Below are 24,490 nucleotides of genomic sequence, written 5' to 3'. Positions count from 1 at the left end.
CATTTCCTTAGCAATTCGGGGTCTCTTCTGATTCCATACAAATTTTAGTATTATTTGCTCCAGCTCTTTGAAAAATACTGGTGGAATTTTGATTGGAATGGCATTAAAAGTATAGATTGCTCTGGGCAGTATAGACATTTTAACGATGTTTATTCTTCCCATCCAAGAGCATGGAATGGTCTTCCATCTTTTTGTGTCTTCTTCAATTTCTTTTAGGAGTGTTCTGTAGTTCCTTGAGTACAGATCTTTAACCTCTTTGGTTAGGTTTATTCCGAGGTATCTTATGGTTTTTGGTGCTATAGTAAATGTACATATCTTAATTTAAAATACTTTGTTGCTGAACAGATGCTAACCACCATTCAAGATTTCAATATATCATGATCACTGATCACAGATCTCCATAAGAAATATGACGATACATGAAAGGGTTTGAAATATTGCAAGAATTACCAAAATGTGACACCGAGACATGAAATAAGTAAACGTTGTTGGAAAATGGCATGGATAGCCTCATTCCATGCAGGGTTGCCATAACTTTTCAATTTGAAAAAACAAAACAAAACAAAACAAAACAAAAAACAGCATCAGTGAAGGGCAATAAAGCCAAAGTGCAATTAAACCAGGTATGCTGGTTCTTCGAAGTCCTGTATTTCCCCATAATTACAGGTACCCCATTTGAATGGGGTACCTGTAATTATTTCAGCTTTTCTATGTTCATAGAAAATTCCCAAATTCTTAGTTCTTAGTTTCTATGTTCATAGAAAATTCCCAAATTCTTAGTGTGGAATGACTTCAAAAGTCATTTTAGATGTACTAGCTAGTTAGATTTTTAAGTAACTAAAGTTCTTGGGCCAATTTTGCTGAGATTTGAAAATGGAGATTTTGACTTGAGGATTGAATGTTGCACACACCTGCTTGATCCTGTGGGCCTAGTTCTTAACTTGGCTAATTCAGAATTTGTGTTTTGATGGCAACTTCCATAAAATAAGTAAATTACTTTTGAGGAAGATAGAGTTACTTCACTGAATTTCCAAGGGATTTATTTTAAATTAGTTGGTGATTAATAGTTGACACTTAATCTCTTGCTTGGGAGATTTGGTAATGGGTAGGAATTTAAAATTGTCAGTTCTAATTGGTTTTGTTTGAGAAGATAGAGAATTTTCATATTTATAGGAGCCTATAAATTATGGGGGGCTACCTAATGCATGATTTTTTTTGCACTAAAACTCTTTGCCAAATAGTTTTAATATATTTGCACTTAATTTAGCTCAAATTAATAGATTATATTGTATTTAATTTAAAATTTAGTTAGTCTTGGGGCGCCTGGGTGGCTCAGTGAGTTAAAGCCTCTGCCTTCAGCTCAGGTCATGATCCCAGGGTCCTGGGATCGAGCCCCACATGGGGCTCTCTGCTCAGCAGGGAGCCTGCTTCCCTTCCTCTCTCTCTGCCTGCTTCGCTCCTTACTTGTGATCTCTGTCTGTCAAATAAATAAATTAAAAAAAAATTTAGTTAGTCTTTCTCTGTCATGGTTATCATCATTAAACTAAATACAATTCACTAAAATAAATGAATAAAGAATGAATAAATGAATAAAGAAATAATAATGAATAAGTTAATAAAGAAATTAATAAATGAATAAAGAAAGTATTTTGAGAAAATTGTAGGTTCACATGTACGTAAGAAATAATACAGGAATTCTATATACCTTTCATCCAAGTGCTCCCTTGGTGATGTCTTTCATAACTATAATACAATAGCCCAAGTAGGAAATTCATTTTTATATAATCCACCTACTTAATTCAGCTTTCACTGGTCTTATATGCATTCGTTGGTATGTGTGTGCATTCAGTTTTATGCAGTTTTATCACATGCATAAATGCCCTTGACCACCACCATAATCGAAATGCAGAACAGTTTCAACACAGGAATCCCTCCTGCTACCTTTCCATAGCCACAGCCTCTTCCTTCTACCTTGTCCCTTGCTCTCTCTAGTACTTGGCAACCACTCATCTGTTCTCCATTTCTATAATCATGAGATGACTTGAATAATTAACTATGCTTGGTTTCTAAATAGTAATTGGAACTCTACAAATATCTAATAAATTCGTGTGGTTAAAATGAAAGAGAAAGGGTGGATGATAGGTGTGAAGGATGACAGTTCTTTGTGATCACTCTCCTAATGCTGAAATCCTAACTGATTTTGAATGAGGCCACGGATAAGTCCATTGTATTCTTAAATTCCATTTGCTTTCTGCATGAACAGGGTCATGGAAGTTTCATGGTTTATTGCCTAATGTGAAAAATGGACTGGTCTTTAGATTTAGTTTTGAGTTAGAGGTCAATTTGTGAAAGGATTAAAAAACTTGAGAAGTATGGACACCTGTGTTTGGGTTGTGTGTGTGTGTGTATGTGTGTGTGTGTATGTGTATTTATGCTGTGTGTTTTATCCATATAACTTGTTTTACTTTGAATTAAAAAAGGACAAATGGGGAAACAATTTCATAGTTGGAGTTTTAATTAAAAGTGGATGGTTCAATATTTTCCCCAAAGCTATCAGTTTATTGTAACAGAATCCTTTTCTCTATTCGAACCCAGTATTATAGACAATAAATTCTAAATAATTAAAAACATGTTTCATTCTCCACAATATAAAATCTTTGGCTACTCTCAAGGGAATCATATTCTTGGGAATGAAATTAGTATTTAAGTTAAGTAAAAAAATATTAATATGTTTGTATGAACTCTTTTGAGGCCTGTGTGAAAACATGAAGTAGAAAGTTAATAAAACTGATTAGCTCATTAATACTAGGCTGCATGACCAATCCTGAATTCTAAACAAAATTCCTTATTACAGACCAACTCACCTTTCTCTTGGACTATGGAAAGTAGAATGTCCAAAGAGATTCATTCTCTTTAAACATAGTCTTTCAATCCTTTCCAAATTAGAGTCAAATTTGGTATATGAATATTACAATAACTTCCTAATAAAATATTATATGCATTAAAGAAATTTCACTTTATAAAGGAGATATTTTTGCAAAATTACAAAATAGTCAGATTTTAACATTTTTTATTTAAAAAAATATTTTTTAAGATTTTATTTATTTATTTGGTAGACAGAGATCACAAGTGGGCAGAGAGGCAGGCAAAGACAGAGAGGGGGGAAACAGGCTCCCTGCTGAGCAGAGAGCCCGGTGCAGGACTCTATCCCAGGACCTTGGGATCATGACCTGAGCTGAAGGTATAGGCTTTAACCCACTGAGCCACCAGGTACCCCGACATTTCTTATTTAAAACATTTGTTTTTTACAACCACCTTGTGGCAAATCATCACAAAACATTTGTTTTTTACAAGCACCTTGTGGCAAATCATCATGTACTAAAATGAGGTAATATTTTTATATATATTGTGTTTTTTCAAGTTAGGACAGATTGATTCATTTGAAAAACTTAACTTAGATAATTGTAGATTCATATGTAATTGTAAGAAATAATACAGAGAGAGCCCTGTATCTTCTATCCAGCTTCTCTCGGTGGTAATATTTTACAAAAAGTATAGTACAATATCATGACCACTTTATTGACATTGATGTAGTCAAGATACAGAACTTTACTATTTCCAAAATATTCCCCTTCTGTTGCCATTCTATGGATGCACTCACATCCCCTCCTCAACTCCAGGGCAACCATTAATCTGTTCTCCATTTCTATAATTTACTGTGTGTTTTCATTCTTTTTTTCCTCTTTGTTCACTTGCTAGAAATTTGTCAATTTTATTGTCTTTTCAAAGGCCTAATTTTTTGTTTCATTGATATTCTCTATTTATTTTTATTTATTTATTTTTAATTTATTTGTTAGAGAGAGAGAGCGAGCGAGCACAGGCAGACAGAGTGGTAGGCAGAGGCAGAGGGAGAAGCAGGCTCCCCGCGGAGCAAAGAGCCCGATGTGGGACTCGATCCCAGGACGCTGGGATCATGACCCGAGCCAAAGGCAGCCGCTTAACCAACTGAGCCACCCAGGCGTCCCGATATTCTCTATTTAAAAAAAAAAAATTACTGATTTCCTTTTTTATCTTTATTATGTCCTTCTTTCTATTTGCTTTGGATTTAGTTTTCTCTTCTTTTTCCAGGTTTTTGAGGTGAGACATTATGTTATTGATGTGAGACTTTTCTTCTTTTCCAGTGTAGGTTTTAGTGCTATAAATTTCTCTCAGCATCGCTTTAGTTGTACCTTACACATTTTGATATTTTGTATTTTCATTTTCATTCAGTTCAGTGTATTGTTTTGATTTCCCCTGAGACTTTCTTTTTGCTCCATGGGTTATTTAGAAGTATGTTGTTTAGTTTCCAAGTGTGTGAAAATTTTCCTGTTGTCTTTCTGTTTTTGATTTCTAGTTTGAGCCTATTGTATCTGAGAACATAGTCTGTATGATTTCAGTTCTAAACTTGTTGAGATCTGTTTTATGGCCCAGGACATGGTTTGCCTTGATATATATTCTGTGAGCATTTGGAAAGAATTTGTACTCTGCCTTGTTGAGTGAAGTGTTCTGTAAATGCCCATTAGGTCCTCTTGGTTGATGGCGTTGTTGAGTTCTTCTATATCTTTGTTGCTTTTCTGTCTCTTTGTTTTATCAAATGAGCAAGGAGTACTGAAGTTTCCGACTTTAATTGTGGACTTGCCTATTTCCTTTTTAAATTCTATCAATGTTTGCTTCATATATATATATTTTTTAAAGATTCATTTATTTATTTTAGAGAGAGAGTGAGAGTGTGTGGGCTAGAGGGAGAAGAGAGAGAATCTCAAGCAGACTCCCCACTGAGTGCAGAGGGCTTCTCATGACCCTGAAATCTGACCTGAGCCAAAACCAACCGTCAGTTGCTTCACCGACTGAGCCACCCAGGTGCAGGCATCCTTATTGTTTTTTGTTGCTTATACTTTTAAGATAGCTATGTTTTTTTGGTGGAATGACACTTTTATCCTTATATAATGTCCCTCTTGGTCTCTGGTAGTTTTGTTTGCTCTGAAGTCTACTTTATCTGATATTAACAGAACTGGGGGAAGTAAGGGTGTCAGTAGAAGTTTAGGTTCCCAAGCCAGCTGCTGTTGACACCCAAAGTGGGGAGCACTTTGTTGCTGATGGGTGGGGATATGAGTTCTACCCCCACCACATGGTCTCCACTGACACCACAGAGGAGTGGTCTCATTGCTAGGCTGACTCCCTACTTGGTCTTTTCTGACAACACCCCAAAGAGGGCTACCTTTTAACTGCCAGCAGGAGAGGGTAGTCCAGGCTCTCCACATGGTCTCCACTGACACCTGGGGCGTGAAGGGGCATGTTACAGACCAGCGTGGTGAACATCCTGGCTCTCTACTTCATTCTGAAACTGCTCTGGAGAGAGTGTAGTGTTACCTCCTTTCAACCTACTAAGGGTGGATCTCCACTTGGCCTTTGCTGGTGTCAGTTGGGTTAGAACTGCAGTGTTTTTTGTGTGGTGTTTGGCTTAGGTCGAGCTGTTATTATGTAAAAGCTTTCTGTCTAGTTAGGCTGTTCCTCTCCTTCCTTGCTGTGGAGAGTGTGGTTTTCTTGAGGCTTTTTTTTTTTTTTTTTCTGTGTCAGTGTCTGTTGTTGCCAGCTTCTCAACTCCAAGTCCCAAATACGTAAGGCAAAAAGAAAACTGAGAGAATTTACCATTGTGTTGTTCTGATCTGAGGGATCTGAGGTCCCAGCTGGTCAGCTTTCTGCCTTTCAGAATCATCTCATGTTCATTTTATATATAAAGTCAAGAGTTTTTAGTTCTACTCCCTGGGAGAAGTAGAGAAAAATACACCTACTCCATCATGCAGAAGTGGAAGTTCCAGAATGCTTCTTTTTAAGAACATCTGATTTATGGGTTCATGTTTACTTAAAAATGGAATAAATGTGAATATTGAAATTATAAGAATTTGCATGTTCTAATTTTAATTGATCAGTACCTATTACAACAACTTTAAGTGCTTTGAATAAAATACAATATTTTATTTCAAATTGCATTGTAAATGATCACTTATCCAGAAAAAAAAAATTTTTTTAACTAAATGTGTCATTTTAATTTGGATGCAGTTGTTGCCTTTGGAGTAACAGACATTGACCATGAAAACTCCTCTTCTGTTTTAAGTACACTATGATTTTACTGTCCCTCTATGGTGAAGAACACTTGTAACTAAGGAAGAAGAGAAAGCTATAAAAGGTATAAAAGATATAAAAGAGAAATATGAAAGATGTTAAACATTTTCCATATTCTCACTTGATGACTGAAGAGCAATTTAAAAATCATGGATTAGCACATTCTAATCAAATTTGTTCCTGGTTAAACTGGCCACATTGTGTAGAGCAAAATATCTGTAGAAGCTATAGTATGTATGATGCTTATGTTCCTGAAAAGGTTATCCTGATAACCTGCACAAAAGAAAACAAAAAAATGTATTTATTCAAGGAAAAATGAGCAAGGGATGATTTGCAGCATTCGTGTTTGATAACTGAAGTCACAGTTCTCTGAATCAAATTTAGAGTTCTGAAACTTGGTCACAGCTTACCCAGTGTTTTTCTAGGATTGAAGTAAAATAAAATAGCTATTGAATTGAAAAAACAAACAAAGAAAAAACCAGCCAGAAAACAGAACAAAACAAAAAATGAATGGTGCTTGGCTGTTTCTGGATAATGAATGAGAAGAAGTCAGTTTCACTACCATGCTTACCCAGATGGTTCATCAGGCCCACATTTCATTCTCCCTTCTGGATAAGTGAGCTTTTTATAGCTCATTTTTAGTGTAGTTACTTTTAAGTCAAGATCTGCATTGTGTTTGCCTGATGGCTAAATTATGGTGTGTATTCCAATCCAAAAAATTAGTTTTTGTTTATTGTCTCCTTTCATAAATATCATTAAATGTGAGCACTGAACTATGAATATTATTCAGAAGTCTCTAAAACTATATACCAGACTATTCACCGAACTGCTCTTTGTATTATAAATATTGGGAAATAAACTCATAATTTTCAGGAATAAGACTTTTTTTATTCTGAAACTAGTTCTTATGATAGATATTTTTTCCATATTCTCCATTTGAAGTTAACCTGCCAGGTTGTCATTTTATGTAATTTAAAATCATAATTGTCATAATCTCTGGGTTTTTATGGCTAATAATATAAACATCTTTCTATTTCTATTGTTTAATCCATGATGTCTTATTGCAAAACATAAAAAGGGTTGTTTTCCCATGCTCCTTAATGAATGGTTCTAGAGAATAAGTATTTGCAGCCTGAAATTAAAGATTTGGGGTTTGCAAAAGGTTGTATTATTGGGAGTTGGTTACTTAAGTAAATTGATGAGTTTTATCTTCTCATTTGATTTAAGAATTTCTAAGTCGCCCACAGAAAGACAGAAATGCAAAACTCTGGATGGACTCTATCATCATCATCATTATTAATAATTATTATTTTAAAGATTTTATTTATTTATTTGAGAGAGAGACAGTGAGCATGAGCAGGGGAGGGGCAGAGGAAGAGGGAGAGGGAGAAGCAGACTCCCCGCTGAGCAGGGAGCCCAACATGGGGCTGGATCTCAGGACCCGGGAATCATGACCTGGGCTGAAGGCAGACATTTAACCAACTGAGCCCCCCGAGGTTCCCCTGGACCCTATGATTATTAATAAACGTACAAAACCCATAATACTCAGTATTCTCTTTCTATGGACCACCTATAGAAATTTGTGGTTGTTTAAAGATATATTTATAAATTTTTTGATATCTCTCTTTAAAAGATAGAGATTAATTCCTCTCCTCTTAAGTGAGACTTGGTGGCTTGCTTTTAGCTAATGGAATATGATGGGAATGACCATGAGTGACATCTGAGATTAGATCATAAAAGACATAGTTGGTTTCCCCTTGCTTTCTCTCTGGAATCACTCATCTGTGGGAAGCCAGTTGTCATGTTGTAAAGACACTCAGGCACCCATATGAAGAGAACTGTGTGGTGAGGAACTAACATTTCTTCTCATCGGCCACTGAGGAACTGAAGTCCTCTGCCAATAGCTTTGTGAGGGCACCATCTTGGAAGTGGATTCTCTAGTCCCAGTCAAGTCTGCGTGACAATGTCTATAGCTGAAGTCTTAACTGAAATCTCTTAAGAGACTGAGCCCAGAACCACCCAGCTAAGCCTCTCTCAATTGTGAGATAATTAATGTTTGTTGTTTTAAGCCAAAGAGTTTTGGGTAAATTTGTTACATAGCTAGAGATGATGAATACAGACTTTTTCTACTTAAAATTCTGTTCTTTTGGAATCACGCTTTGTACCAAGTGGATTGTACCATGTTAGATGAAGCATGACTTTGTTATTGAGTTTTCTGGAAGTTCATTGTGGTTTGAAGAGATGTGTATGGGTGCCAAGTCGGCAGAGGTGGATTTTGATGACTTTGTAATATGTCAGTTTGGTTATGTTAAAATGTATAACCCAGAATTCCCATTCCCTTTATGTTTCTGGTTAGGGTGACACACAAGACATTTTTTTCATGAGCACCGGCGGGCAGAAGTGAAGCAGCAGCCATTTTGTCTTTTTACACTCAGATGGTCAAGGCAGGTACTTTCATATCTCACACACATTATTGCTTATATTTGGGCTCATCTCACTGGGAAGGGACAGTAGCCAGGCCTGCAGCTGTTTCATCTTTTCCTGGGTCCTCCTTTAACTTCTCTGATTCTTGGGCTAAGTGTGTGTTTAGGTCCATGATAAAGAATGCCAGCTTCTTCGGAACACCGGCAACATGAAGGTTGGAGGCACCAAGAATTCACATGTATTTTAGTGTGTCCTTAGGGTTTCTAGCTCATGCTCATGGTTCCAGTTTGTTCTCATTTTCCCTCCCTTTACATTTATCTTCTCTTTTTGATTTCCTGACCTGCAGATTTCTAGCTCCTGCATCAGACCAAAAAAAAAAAAAAAAAAAAAAAAAAGCCTCTGGAGATGTTAACTAACTTCCACAATACTTTAGTCAAATTGTCAAATCCTTGTAACAAGTACTTTTTCTATCTCTATCTCTATCTCTACCTGTATTTCTTTGTAATTTATTTTAATCTCTTAATAGTTCTGCTTCTCTGATTGAAGCTTGACTAACATAATGATCTTTACCATTATCTTGTACCTTCACATATGCTGGTTTTCAAACTCATTAAAGTTAGTGCAAGATCCATAAAGGGTTCCTGTGAAACATGGGGATTACCAGTTGCCGTCTCCAGAAATAAGTTCTGATTCACCGAATCTGATGTTAGCTTAACATCTACACTTTATATGTGCATCACATTCAGGCTGTCCAAGCACCATACTTTGAACAAACACTTATGAATGAATGTTTTGTCATATTTAGGATAAAATATATTTCATTGAAATGAAGGTTTTCCAAAGTACAATTTCCTCTCCATTGCTGGTGGTGTTAAAGCCAAACCTAGGTGAACTCATTGAATTAGAATTCATTATTCACGGGGCGCCTGGGTGGCTCAGTGGGTTAAGCCGCTGCCTTCGGCTCAGGTCATGATCTCAGGGGCCTGGGATTGAGTCCCGCATCAGGCTCTCTGCTCAGCAGGGAGCCTGCTTCCCTCTCTCTCTCTCTGCCTGCCCCTCTGTCTACTGTGATCTCTCTCTGTCAAATAAATAAATAAAATCTTTAAAAAAAAAAAAAGAATTCATTATTCACTTGTATGTGAGGCGCGTGTTCCAGGGTGGGAATGAAAGATACCAAGTAGAAAGTTTGACTCAGATAAAAGACTATTCCAGATAGCTGGATATCAAAACTTTAATTTTCAACAGTATTAGAAGGTAGATAATGAAATACTATATCATGGTTTAAAAAAGAGGTAACGGGAATGCTTTTCTGTTTGTATTTTTTTCATTTCCACAGCTGGATTCTGATGGCACTATTACTATAGAGGAGCAGATTGTCCTTGTGCTGAAAGCTAAAGTACAGTGTGAGCTCAACATCACAGCTCAGCTTCAGGAAGGAGGTAAAGGTGCTAAAAATCATGTCTTCTTGTGTTCCGACCCCGGTTTTCAAAAAGACTCAAGTTCCCCTTTTAAGTCGTAGTTGGGTATTCCTCATCACTCATTCCATGTTTCCATGTCAAGGATCATGTAGCAGAACCATGCTCTTTTCATTTCTTTTTTTAAAAATTATTTTATTTTTTATTTTTTTAAAGATTTTATTTATTTATTTGATAGAGATCACAAGTTGGCAGAGAGGCAGGCAGAGAGAGAGGAGGAAGCAGGCTCCTGGCTGAGCAGAGAGCCCAATGCTGGGCTCGATCCCAGGACCCTGGGATCATGACCTGAGCCGAAGGCAGAGGCTTTAACCCACTGAGCCACCCAGGCGCCCTCTTTTCATTTCTTTAACCACAAGCTCTTCCCTCCTTATGGACAGAATGACTTGCCTGACTTCTGAGTTTCAGAATAGCAGTTGGGCACTCGCACATCAGTCTCTTTCTCAGGCCTCTTTTTGGGATCTCTTTGCTTGCAGACAGCATGCATCCTGGTTTGCCCTCAACCAGGTAGTAAGCTTGGAGGGACAGGCTCTGTGCTTGTGTGTCTTGCTTGCAGATAGTTAGTATATATAAATATTAGAAGAACAAATAAGCAGGCCCTTTATATGTACCTGGGCCCTGTTCTCAAAACATTTTTTCTTTTTAGTAAAATGGTTATTTAATTTCCATATGCCCAACTCTCTGTGTAATTTCTCAACTAGTTCCACATTCAAGTGGGGAACTAGAAAAGCAAAACAATACTATGGGTGAGCTTGTGGTGGCTTTGGTGCTCTTGGAGTTACTCTGCTGTTATAACTGCACAGGAACCTGTGGCTTGTTCTCCTCAGGGCCTGGTGATGACTCATTGTTCTTATTGGGACCATTGAGAAAAATTATTTATTGGAATCTTTGGAGTAATAGGTAAATTATAATGCTTTATATGGGAAAATGCCTTGCCTTGATAGTTGAGTATAATTTAGGAATTTTTTTTTAAAGGGAGGTGCTATTTACTGAGCTTCCCTAAATTCTCAACAATCTGAATGCAGCAGATGTCTCTAAAGCTATGCTGTACTAAAATTCACAAGTCAGGAAACAACAGATGTTGGTGAGAATGTGGAGAAAGGGGAACCCCCTTCACTGTTGGTGGGAATGCAACCTGATACAACCACTCTGGAAAACAGTATGGAGATGTTAAAAATAGAGATACCCTACGACGCAGCAATTGCACTACTAGGTATTTATCCAAAGGATACAAACATAGTGATCCAAAGGGGCACCTGCAGCTGACTGTTTATGACAACAGTGTCTGCAATAGTCAAACTATGGGAAGAGCCTAAATTTTCATGGACAGATGAATGGATAAAGAATATGTGTGTATATATATTACTATAATGAAATATTATGCAGCCATCAAAAAGAATGAAATCTTGCTGTTTGCAGTGACATGGATGGAACCGGAAAATATTACTAAGAGAAATAAGTCAGAGAAAGACAGATACCATATGATTTCGCTCATATGTGGAATTTAAGAAACAAAACAGATGAACATAGGGGAAGGGAAGGAAAAATAAAATAAGATGAAATCTGTGGGAGAGGCAAACCATAAGGGACTCTTAATTCTAGGAAATAAACTGAGGGTTGCTCGAGGGGAGGTCATTGTGGGGATGAGGTAATTGGATGATGGACATTAAAGAGGGTACTTGATGTAATAAGCACTGGGTGTTATATGCAACTGATGAATCACTAAATTCTACCCCTGAAACTAATAATACAGTATATGTTAGCTAAATTGAATTTAAATAAAAAATAAAAAATAAATAAAAGCTATGCCTGGTGATGTTTGGGTAGCTCTGTTAGTTAAGCCTCAGACTTTTGATTTCAGCTTAGTTCATGATCTCAGGGTTGTGAGATTGAGCTCTGCACTGGATGTGGAGCCTGCTTAAAATTCTCTCTCTCCCTTACCCTCTGCTCCTCCCCCCACTTCTCCCTCTCTGAAAAAAGAAAAAAAAAAGCTATGCCTTATAATGAAATATCTGGTTTCATCTCCTTTATTCTAATCTCCAAATACTTAATTTAAAAACATTTAAAATTTATAACTTCTTCCTCTTGAATAATATAAGCAATTTGAAATACCTTAATTACTTCCAAATTATTTGCTATTGTCATATAATTTTATATTCATAAAGTCATATAGTTTTATCTTAATTATATATTATAATTTTTCTTCAAGATGAAATATTTCTTTTTGTGAATTTGCTTGCAGTGAATGCTCTCAGCGTTTGTCCGAAAAGGTGTTTATTTCAGTCTCAATTGTCAGAGATACTTTTTCTGGATGTATGATTCTTGGTTGAGAATTATTTATTTTTACCACCTGAATATTATTTCATTTTTACTCTAGCTTCTGTTGTTATTGGTGACAAATCAGTTTTCAGTCTTTGTTGATGATTATTTTTTTTCTCTCTGGCTCCTTTTAAGAGCTTTTCTTTGTATTTGATGTTCTGCAGTTTTATTCTGTACCTAGGTATGGATTCATTTAATTTCTGAAGTCTGAGGATCTATGTCTTTCAGTCATTCATGGGAATGGTTTGCTATTTTGTCTCTGAAACTTTGTTCTCTCCCATTTTCCCAGTCTTTCCATCTGGAACACTAATTAAATAAATATAGGGCCTTCTCAGACCCTTTGTGTCTTCATAAAATAAATCAGATGAAATAAATATGGCAAAATATTATCAAGTATCAATTCCACGTGCTATATATATAAAATATTTTCTGTCTTATTTGTGAAAAAATTGTAATAAAAAGAAAATACCATTTTTCCTCATGTCTATGAAAGTGGAGGAAGTATAAGTGCAAATACCTAGCTATCAAATGATTCAAGTAGTTAAAAACAAAACCCAAAATATTGTTGATCCCAGTTTGACTTCACAAATGTATGGTTACACTGTATTATGGGTAACTATAGAACTGAAAAGAGACAAAGTTGGAGTTTCCAAATTTTAGACTGTTCTGTGTAAAGATCATGGTTTGACAAGCATCACTAATAAGTAGTTTGTCCTGGCATACACAAAAGATGACAGGGAATATAATTAATGGCATTAATTTATAAAGAGAGATTGGTGAATCATCAGGCAATTAATTAGTTTCTTGGTAACTGGTGAAAGTATTTACTCACATAGGATGTGAAATGATGATGAAAAAGTAGATGTTAATTAAGATCTCTGTATTAGCTGTGTGAGGCCATGGCTTCCTCAATCCTTTCAACGTTTGTGGATATTTATTATACTGTTTGTCAAAGAGCCACCAGAGAGATGAACACAATCTACAGAAACATTATTTTTGAGGAATGTTGGTTTTCTGAATTTTGGGGAGTGTGTGTGTATGTGTGGGGGGTATCTTGTAGGGAACTAGAAAATTGTCCCCTTTAGAGCATGCGGAAAATATCAGCAGATTTATCTCCATAGTGGTCTAAAACTACATAATTATAAAATAAATGGTCATTGAGTTTTAAACTTGTACGAAGACCTTATTCCATCATGTTAACTAACTCTTGCCAGAAAATATCAGGATATTGCAGCATACATTATATGTATCAATGTATCTATTTATCTGTTTTAGAGAGAAAGAGAGAATGCAAGTAGTGGGGAGGGACAGAGGAAGAGGGAGAGAGAGATTCCCAAGCTGGCTCTGTGCTCAGTGCAGAGCCCTACGCTGGGCTTGATTTCATAACCCTGAGGTCATGACCTGAGCCAAGATCAAGAGTTGGGTGCCAACTGACTGAGTCAGCCAGGCACCCCTGCAGCATACATTTTAGAGGGACAGCTAGTTTTCGGAACTCAAAAATGTGTGTCCAGGTCCAATTTTGGTAGATTGTACAATAGATCTCTGGTAAAAGATTGGACAGTACAGGTCAATGAGGATGCATGTCTTGTTAAAGACAAAGTGAATGTCTGTGAAGCCATATGGAATGGTAGCAAGATACAGAAGAATGTCTAGGGTAAAGTTGGTGGAAGAGGTTGATTCATTGCACTCTGTTTGAACAAGAAAGAAAAACAAAACAGATAATGGCGGAAAGAAGCTGGTGAAGCCATGCACCAGAAGCAAGAGCCAGTATAATGGGTTCCTGGGTTGCTTGTGATATGTAAAGCACAGGCTTTTATTGTGTGGGCAAAGTGAGGCTGTTTCCAAGAAAATGCTCTCTTCTATAAGGACAGTGTGGGTGAGGGAAGACGTTTCCTTTTTCTTATTGCTTCAGCAATCTCCAAAGCAAATCAGGTTATTTGTTTCCATGTGATATGGCGGACAGTAAGAAATTAATTTCAGGTTTATGCTGAATTCTTTTCTGTACAGATCAGGGTTTGCATGACTATTCAAAACTGAACAAACAACTTGACATCATGAACATCAGCTAGAAGAAAATTACTCAACTACCGTAGTGTAATTGGTAACTAAACAATTGAGGGAGCTAGAATGGTAGCAGAGTAAGAGTCCCCAAAGATGTCCATACCCCAATACCTGGTGTTATGCCTGTGTATATGCTGTGTTAAATGGTGCAAGGACATTGCAGCTGAGATTATAGTTATGGGCCTTAAAGTAGGGAGATTACCCTGGATTATCTGGATGGGTCCAATGTGGTGTGTGGGGGATGAATCAGGATGGGAAAAGGAGAGTGGAAGAGAGACATGATGAGAAGTGTCAGCTCGCCTTGCTGACTTTGAAGATGGAGGAAAGGAGTCATAAACCAAGGAATATAAGTGGTTTCTAGAAGTTGATCACCCTCAAGGAAATGGGGAACTCAGTCCTAGCTGAACTCACTGGATTTATGACTTAAAGAAATAGTGAGATAATAAGTTTGGGTTATTTGAAGCCATTACGTTTGTGGTAGTTTGTTATGGTAGCAATAGAAACATGAATACAACACGCATTAAAAGTAATCTCATTTTTAAATGGGGGATATGCTTTCTTCTTGGAAGTTCAATACGCAACTAACGGAGAGCAGTCCTGCAGAACACACAGCGTTGACTCTGACTGAATATTTGTTAAGCGCCTGCCTAGGGCTGGGTGCAAAACAGACAAAATTCCCCACCTTCAGGGTTCCTGTGGTTTAAGAAACCATAATAAAATAACAGTTCCTATTGGAAGGTGATGACAGCTCAGGTAAAAAGTATAGAAGGAAAGGGGATAAGGCAAGTTTTGAAGGTAACTGTAAATGGGGAAAGTTTACTTAGAAGTGACCTGTGAGTAAAAGTCTGTAGGGTGAATGGGAATAAACTTTAAGGCCATCTGGTGAATGGACTGAAGTGAAGGGAGAGCTAGGAGGACCTTAGCAGAACCGAGGTCAGAGAGATAAGTATGGGGGAAAGAGGATCTTGAAGGGCTTTCAGACTTTTGTAGACCTGGCTTTTGCTGGGAGTGAGATGGGAAGCCTTTGAAAGATTTTGGCTTATTGTGTGAATGAATGAAAGGAGAGCAAGAATGGAACCAGGAAGACCAGATTTACCTTTCAATGAGAAATTTCTTCAATTTATGTGTAAAAAACTAGAACAGCATTTTGAATTCATTAGCTAATTTAAGAAACTTCCACTTTGAAATTCCCTTACAGTTGAGAGATAGGTATCAAAATATTTAAGAGTGGCGACGCCTGGGTGGCTCAATTGGTTAAGCCGTTGCCTTCAGCTCAGGTCATGATCCCAGGGTCCTGGGATCGAGTCCCGCATCGGGCTCCTTGCTCAGCAGGGAGCCTGCTTCTCTTGCTGCCTCTGCCTGCCTCTCTGCCTGCTTGCGTGTACTCTCTCTCTGACAAATAAATAAATAAAATCTTCAAAATGTTTAAGAGTGATCCGTTATGCTGTCTGCAATTTACTTTAAAATACCACAGCAAAAATAGATGAAATAAATATGATAAAAATATTAGCAAGTGTCAATTCTAGGTGAGGGGTGTGCATGTGTGTGTGTGTGTGTGTGTACACAATATTTTGCTTTATTTATGAAAAAATTTTTGACACAGAGATATAGTGAGAGCAGGAACACAAGCAGGGGGAGTGGGAGAGGGAGAAGCAGGCTTCCTGCCTAGCAGGGAGCCCAATGCAGGGCTCGATCCCAGGACTCTGGGATCAAGACCTGAGCTGAAGGCAGATGCTTAAGGACTGAGCCACACAGGCTCCCCTGAAAAAATTTTTGTAATAAAAATTTTCCTTATGTCTATGAAAGAAAACAGAATGTAAATGCAAATACCTAGTTATAAAATGATTCAAGTAATTAAAAGCAAAATCCAAGATATTATTCATCCCGGTTCAACTTCACAAATGTTTGGTTTCTCTGTGTTATGGTTACATTATAATATCAGTTCAGTTATAGAACTGAAAACAGACAAAGTTGAAGTTTCCAAATTCTAGATTTTTCTGTGTGAATATCATGGTTTGACGAGTTTTGACCATGGATGTGGCAATGGAGGTTTTGAGAACTACTAGGGTTCTGGATGCATTTTGTCCGTTCAGTACCTCCCACTCCAAATCTTTATACTTGATTCTTAAGGAGAGTAGAGTTTATGGGAATTTTGTTTGAGATGAGGGTTAGGCTCCAACAAATTACTAGAATTATTGGTGAAAAGAGAAAAAAAAGAATTATTGGTAAAAAGGCAAACTCAAATTTTGGAGCTTACCCTGGGAAGCTCAATCTGTTTCACATACTATATTTTTTAACAGCAATTTTTAAAAATCTAGGGTAAAAAATGTAGCTAGAACTGTGATAGAATTTTACTATGGTTGTTCACAATGAATTCCAATGTTTCTTATATATTAATTGCTATAATTCATATAGAGTGGAATCACGAAAATATTTTTAATTTCTGCAAATCAAATGTTCCTATTAATGGACCTTTAATGAGGCAAGGTGGATAAAGATTAGGACAGTTGCGTCATATCTACCCCATTCTAGTTTCCACAACTGCCAATTTGTTTTATATTTTGCTGCAGGTAGAGACCTGAAATTTTATATTTTGAGTGTACTTACTGTCTGGTTCAAATTGCATTTTTGTTTATTTGCTTTTTAATTTTTTTTTATTAGAGGGAAATTGTTTCCCAGAATGGGATGGACTCATTTGTTGGCCCAGAGGAACAGTGGGGAAGATATTGGCTGTCCCATGCCCTCCTTATATTTATGACTTCAATCATAAAGGTATTGAATTTTTCTGAAATGATTAATTTGGAATAGAAAGATACTTTTTTTTCCCTAGTGAAAGCCAAGAGTATTGAGCAATCTTGATGTTTTCCTTCATGTCTTTACAGGAGTTGCTTTTCGACACTGTAACCCCAATGGAACGTGGGATTTTATGTACAGTTTAAATAAAACATGGGCTAATTATTCAGACTGCCTTCGCTTTATGCAGCCAGATATCAGCATAGGAAAGGTAATGATAATTTTTGTATTTGTGACCCCCACAGGGAAAATGGAATATATTTATGCATTTCTTGATTGCCAACTATTATATATAAAACCCCCTTTATTCTAGGACACAAGTGTTCTAAAAGATAAAAAGCAAGATTGGAATCTTTTTAGCTATCTGGTTAAGGAATGGTGTAGGACCTGAAACATTGAAACATTCTGGTATTTTCTTTAGGTTAGAGTTATCTGGCTAAGATACATGCATATATACTTATAAATATGTGTCTGTGTATATTACGTTATGGTACATTATATTTACATTATATTACATTATACCATATTGCATTATATTTTACTTCAAAATCAAAATAGGTAGTCAGCAACATGATTTATGATTTCTTTTTTGTTACCTATGAATGACTAAATCTCATTTCACTCTGTATTCCTAAAGGAGATTTGTATTTTAAAGATGTATTTGTCATTTTGTAAGATTGGCCAATAGGTGATAACCTTAGTATATGAAAGATTAGAGCTGTAGAGTTAAGGAGAAGCAAGTGGCATCCCATAGGTCTTCCAGATGACACCTTAATTTTACACATGAGTAAACTCAGAACAGAGATTAGGTGTTAGAGTGACTCAGCTCACTGATGACAGGATCTACAGCTAAATCCTGAACTCCAAATACCTGATCAGTGCTATTTGCAATGTAACAATCATATGTAAACATTGGAAACTCTAGATAGTCATTTTTAAGTGATACGTGGTGCTTTAAGTCATGCTTAAATTCCTATCACTCAGACCTTGTGAGTAAAATGCATGATGATATATGCATATGATGTTAGGAGTTAATATGATACATGGATGTATAGATGGCTTTTTTTATAGGGACCCTGAGAACAGTCTATCATACATAAACTGTACCAGCATTAGACATTTTTATTTATGCTTGATTTTTTTTTGCTGGGGGTAGTGAATAGGGAGAATTGTAGGGGAAACAGTGAGTTGAAGATTTCTTTGATTTTTCACTAATAGGACTTCCTTTTTTAAAAAAGATTATTTGAGAGAGAGAGAGAGAGAGCAGGAGCAGAGGGAGGGGCAGAGGGAGGAGCAGATTCCCTGCTGAGCAGGCCCCCCCCCCCCCCCCCACTCCACCGCAGTGTGGGCCTCAATCCCAGGACTCCAGGAACATGACCTGAGCCAAAGGCAGATGCTTCAGTGACTAAGCCACTCAGGTGCCCAGTAATGAGAGTTTTATAGAAGGAACAAGAAATTAAAAAACAAAAAGGTGTGCATTGAGAATAAACATCTTTATTGGAGGGAAATAAGACTAAGATTTTTTAAACATCTATTGTCTTCTTCCTAAAATAATTTCCTTATTGTTGGCTTGACAAAATGAGGCACTTACATTATTTATTTATTTATTTATTTTATTAGCTTTCATATTTTATTATTTTTTAAAATAACTTAGAATGTATTATTTGTTTGAGGGGTTACAGGTCTGTGATTTGTCAGTCTTATATAATACACAGTGCTCGATACAACACATACCCTTCCCAGTGTTCATCAACCAGTTATACCATCCCCGCACCCCTCTCCCCTCCAGCAACCCTCAGTTTGTTTCCTAGGATTAAGAGTCTCTTATGGTTTGTCTCCCTCTCTGGTTTCATCTTGTTTCATTTTTTCCCTCTCTTCCTACATGATCCTCTGCCTTGTTTCTTAAATTCCACATATCAGTGAGATCATATAATTGTCTTTCTCTGACAGACTTATTTTGCTTAGCGTAATACCTTCTAATACCATCTATGTCACTGCAAATGTCAAGGTTTTATTCTTTTTGATGGCTGAGAAATATTCCTGTGTGTGTGTGTGTGTGTGTGTACCACTTCTCCTTTATCCAGTCATCTGTCAGTGGACATCTGGGCTCTTCCATAGTTTGGCTATTGTAGACATTGCTGCTATAAACATTGGGGTACACATGCCCCTTCAGATCACTACATTTGTATTTTTTGGGTAAATACCTAGTAGTGCAATTGCTAGGTCATAGGTTAGCTCTGTTTTCAGCTTTTTGAGGAGCCTCCGTACTGTTTTCCAGAATGGCTGCACCAGCTTGGATTCCCACCAACAGTGTAGGATGGCTTACTTTTTCTACACCCTCATCAACATCTATCATTTCCTGACTTGTTAATTTTAGTCATTTTGACTGGTGTGGTATCTCATTGTGTTTTTGATTTGTATTTCCCTGATGTTAAGTGATATTGAGGACTTTTTCATGTGTCTGTTGGCCATTTGGAGGTCTTTGGAGAAATGTCTATTCATGTCTTCTGTCTATTTCTTGATTGGATTATTTGTTCTTTAGGTATTGAGTTGGATAAGTTCTTTATAAGAGACAGTTACTTTTAGTAAAAAGATGGGAAAGAACTCTTCTGATAGGCCATAGGTTTATTAAATTCATTAGAGAATTATATTTAAGACAACAGCATACTGCAGAAATTACCATATAATCCATCTCATGTTTAAAGGTTAAATGAACTTCTGGAAAGCAATTTAGCAATGTGTATTAAAACAACTTCAAAGCGATCATATCTTTTGATCTTATGAAGTTACTTCTAAGAGTCAAGTATAAGGATTTGGAGTGTGGGGAATTGAGTAGACAAAATGTTCATCGAACTATTAATTTTTGTAGTGAATATTCTGAAGAATTTAAGTTTCCAGTGAAGAAGCTTCTAGAGAAGTTTAAATAAACTCACATAAATGTTTTTTCTAAAGAGTGTGTGGTCTTAGAAATTTCCTTTTTATATAGTTAACAGAAAAAAAATCAGGTAATAAAGTTATATATAAATTGGGAATGTAGATGCTCAAAACAATGGAAAATGCTGCATAGGAAAGAAAATACATGAAGTGTTTCTTTTTGGCTGGTAGGAATTTGGGAGATTCCCCCCTCCTTTGTGTTTCACACATTATCCAAATATATTCTTTTTTTCCTTCCTTCCTTCATTTCTTCCTTCCTTCCTTTCTTCCATCCTAAGTTGTCCTCCACACCTATCATGGAGCCCAACGTGGGGCTTGAACTCATGACCCTGAGATCAAGACCTGAGCTGAAACCAATAGACTGATGCTTAACTGATTGAGCTACCCAGGCATTCCCAAATATTTTCTATAAAATATTTTAGTATTTTATTGACTGATAATAATATGTAGTAAACATTTTTTTAAAAAGGAACAAAAGGCAAAATATTTTGCTTTCAATTAGGATGCTGGAAGTTGTGACAGTAGGAACAGATTGAGTAAGATGCAAAATCAGTAATTTGTAATAATTCATCAGTGAGCTGAGGATGCCAAGAAGTCTAAATGATCCATTTCTAGAAGTGGGCAAGCCCTTCCTATAAGAGAAGAGACCCATGACTGCTATTTATCCCTGGGTCTATAGCAGAAGAGAAACAACCAGGTCATAGAAAGAGATGGAAAGAAAAGAGCCAGGCTCTTAAACAAACAGTTTTTTTTTTTTTTTTTTTTTAAAGATTTATTTATCTTAGAGGGAGAGAGAGAGAAAACAAGTGAGCTTGGGGCAGGCGCAGAAGGAGAGAGAGAATCCTGAAACAGACTGCTGAGCCAGGCTCGGTGATGGACTTGGACCTGGACATGGGCCTGGACCCCAAGATCCTGGGATCATGACCTCAGCTGAAACCAACAGTCTGCCACTTAACCAATTTCCACCTAATTGCCCCTTAAACCAACTTTTAATAGACAAGCGTTGGCATACAGGCTTAGAATCTCAAGAAGTGAGCCCATTCACAGTGCGCTATCACCCACCAGCCAGTTTTTACCCGTGGGAGTGGAGGCCAATGTGCCAAAGGCTGGGGACAGCACAGGTAGGGTAAGAGAAATTCTGGGAGAGTTGCGAAGTACTCAGAGTGAAATGCAGCAGTTAGACACAGGCATGGGACAGAAGACACATGGAGCATGATTGCTACAGACTGCATGCGAGGGAAGGGCAGGAGAGCAAAGTAAAATCCCTAGCAACTCAAAAATCTGACGATGGTTCAAAGAGCACCCAAAGTTCTATGGCTTGGAAAATGTCAGGCGAACTAAAATCCATAAAATGACCACTAGAGGCTGCTAGCGCTAAGATCTTGAGGTCCGCTGAAGGAGTCTTGATTCTGGTCTCAAAACCTAAACCAGGATAAAAGGATCACAAAAACCATAAAACAAAAACTACAACAAAGCTCAACTTAGTTAACAACAGAGTAATCCAGCTTCCCTACCCAAGAAGCCTGATGGAGGAAGAGGCCTGCCTTTTCAGGCAGTTGACATCAAATACTTCAATCTCTATCATTCTTTTACTTACAGGGCCTGGAGTATGATACAAAATTACAAGGCAGGGCCCCAAAATCTGGAGTAAAAATAAGAGCAGAAAAAACCAGATGATCCAGATGGTAGAATTTGCAGATAAATACTTAATAATAACTATTTTAAATATGTTAGATGATTTGGTGAGAAGGTATGTAAAATAGATGGGAAAAATCAAAGAAATAAAAACTTCAAAAAAAAAACCCAAAACAAAACAAAACCAAAATGGAAATTCTAAAATTGAAATATTCAATCCAAAAATGAAGAATTCATTTGATTTGCTCAACAGCATACTGGATACAGCATGATAAAAGATTAATGCCTTTTAAAAGAACTCAATAGAAATTTTCCAACCGAAGCATCGGGAGAAAAAAGTAAATTAAAATTGGAAGCATCTGAGACGTGTGAGACAACATACAATTGTCTAGCAATGTGAAATTAGAGGTAACTAGAGAGAATTGGACAAAATAAATATTTGAGGAGACAATGGCCAAGAATTTTCTAAATGGATGAAATAAATCAACCCATACATTTCAGAAATTTAGCAAATGCAAGGCAGGATAAAATAAAATCATACTTAGATACATCATAGTTAAACTGCTATAAATCACAGTAAAAGGAAAACTTAAAGGCAGAGTATAAGGGCACATTGGGAATGGTAATAAAAAAGATGCCTAAAGGAGGCTGGAATATAATGGGATGACATCCTTAAGGTGATAATATGCAAAAAGATAAAGGTAAAATAATGATACTTTTCAGACAGAAAATATATGAGAGGATTCATCTTCATCATACCTTCAGTATAGGAAATACTCAAGAAAGTTCTCTAGGTCAAAGAGAAATATGCCAGATGAGAACATAGATTGGTAGGAAGGAATGAAGAGGACCAGAATGGATATATATACATATATATATATGGATAAAAATGACAGACTAAAACAGTAAACAAAACTATATTCTTATCCTTATTTATTACTGTACTTATATCTTCTTTATATCTTTATAATTCATTTAAAAGTCTACTGGCTGCTTAAAGCAGTCATAATAGTCTCATAAAGGTTTATAAATTACATAGGCAAAATTTATTATATGTGCTGCCAAAGCAAGCACTATGTAGACAAAATCTAAAAGGGCAAAGTCTAGGGAGCAAAACTGAGTATACATTTGTAAACGTTTTAAGCCGTTTGTGAAATAGTTCAATATTACTTAAATGGAAGCTCTGATAAGTTCAGGATGCATAATTGCTAAAAAATAACACAAGCGAAATATTAAGAAATACTTGATTGACACCACCTCCCAAACAGAAGGTAAGGAAGTAGGTACAGAGGAACAAAGATAGGACATCTAGAATGCCAGTACCAATGTGTTACTTTTAAGCCCAACCATAGCAATGATTGTGCTCAGTGTAAATGAACTTAACAATCACTTAAAGATAGAATGGGTAATAAATGTATGACTTAGGTATATAATGTCTGCAAGAAATGTACTCTATAAAAATACAGAGAAATGTGAAGATAACAGATGTGTCGAAATTAAAAGGGTGGATGAGTTAATGCAGTGCATACCCTCAGCATAAGAAAGGTTGGTATGGCTAAGTGGACTTCAAGGCAGAGTATTACTGAGGTGGAGAGGCATATCAGAATGGTAAAAGAATCCATTTACCAGCAAGAAATAATGATCCCAAATATGCATGCTTTTAGGGACTTCATATTGCATAAAGCAAAAATTGTCAAAGCAAAAGGGAGACATGGTCAGGTCCCACCATGTTGGAATTTATAAAAATACCATTCTCTCAGTAATTGGTAAAACAATCAGACAAAAACATCCATAGGATATCTTTCACACAATTTGATGAAAATGCCATTTATAGAATACAATCACCAAACACAAAAAAATTCACATTCTTTGATATTACACATCAAAATTTCTTCAAGATTGGACATATGCTGAACCGTAAAGAAGTGTCAAAAATTTCTCAAGATTAAAATCAAACAGAGTGTATTTTCTGACTACAAAAGAATTAATTGAAAATCAATTAAAATAAAATACATGGACAATTCACAAATGGTTGGAAAATACGTGTGTGACCCATGGCAAAAGTTTGAACTGAATACTTAATGAAAGATGAATATATCAAAAAAGTGGGAGAAACTACAAAAGCAGACTTTAGGAGATTTATAGCTTATTATTTGTTTAATTATATTGTAGCTTAATTATATGCTTAATTATAGCTTAATTAGAAAAGAAGAAAGGTAAGCATTCAGTAATCAAATTCTCCACATTAAGCTGTAGAATGCAATACCTAGAACAACCACCAAAAGTGTATGAAGATGGACATCAAAATAGAATTCTGCAAAATGTTCAAGTAACCCACAGGGTGGCAGGAAAAATAAAACAGAGAAATTGAAAAATAGAATAACAGAAAATAAAAAAATAAAGTGATGGACTTAGCCTTAACATATCAATATTATATTAAAAAATGATCTAATTATACCAGTAAACAGATATTGAAAGAATCTATTAAAAACTATGACCCAAATGTATGCTGTCTACAAGTTTGAAACATTTTATATATACTGATATACCTAGGTTACATACATACAATGCAATAATATTCAGCATTATAAAGGAACAAACTTGACCTATACAACAGCTTGAATGGATCTTGAGATCATTATTGTTAAGTGAAAAAAGCCAGTCTCAAAAGGTGACATACTGGAGGATTC

General features: G+C 36.4%; 1 protein-coding gene across 2 annotated transcripts in view; it reads left to right on the top strand.

Annotated features, from left to right (window-relative positions):
* Positions 1–24,490, top strand: part of PTH2R (parathyroid hormone 2 receptor) — a gene marked incomplete at both ends in the record, with an annotated part of 88,831 nt that overhangs the window by 19,596 nt on the left and 44,745 nt on the right. Inside the window, 3 exons of one of the 2 annotated variants that reach the window (XM_080797864.1) lie at positions 9,923–10,025; positions 17,100–17,210; positions 17,321–17,442. In XM_080797864.1, coding sequence (XP_080653990.1) covers positions 9,923–10,025; positions 17,100–17,210; positions 17,321–17,442 — 336 coding nt within the window. Of the gene's footprint in view, positions 1–9,922; positions 10,032–17,099; positions 17,211–17,320; positions 17,443–24,490 lie in introns of both variants that reach the window. The other variant, XM_080797863.1, reaches the window with a different exon arrangement.

Source organism: Martes martes (genome assembly GCF_963455335.1).
Source record: "Martes martes genome assembly, chromosome: 3".
NCBI classification, from domain to species: Eukaryota; Metazoa; Chordata; class Mammalia; order Carnivora; family Mustelidae; genus Martes; species Martes martes.
Note: the sequence above shows the minus strand (reverse complement) of the source record. Positions and strands in the feature narration are given on the sequence as shown.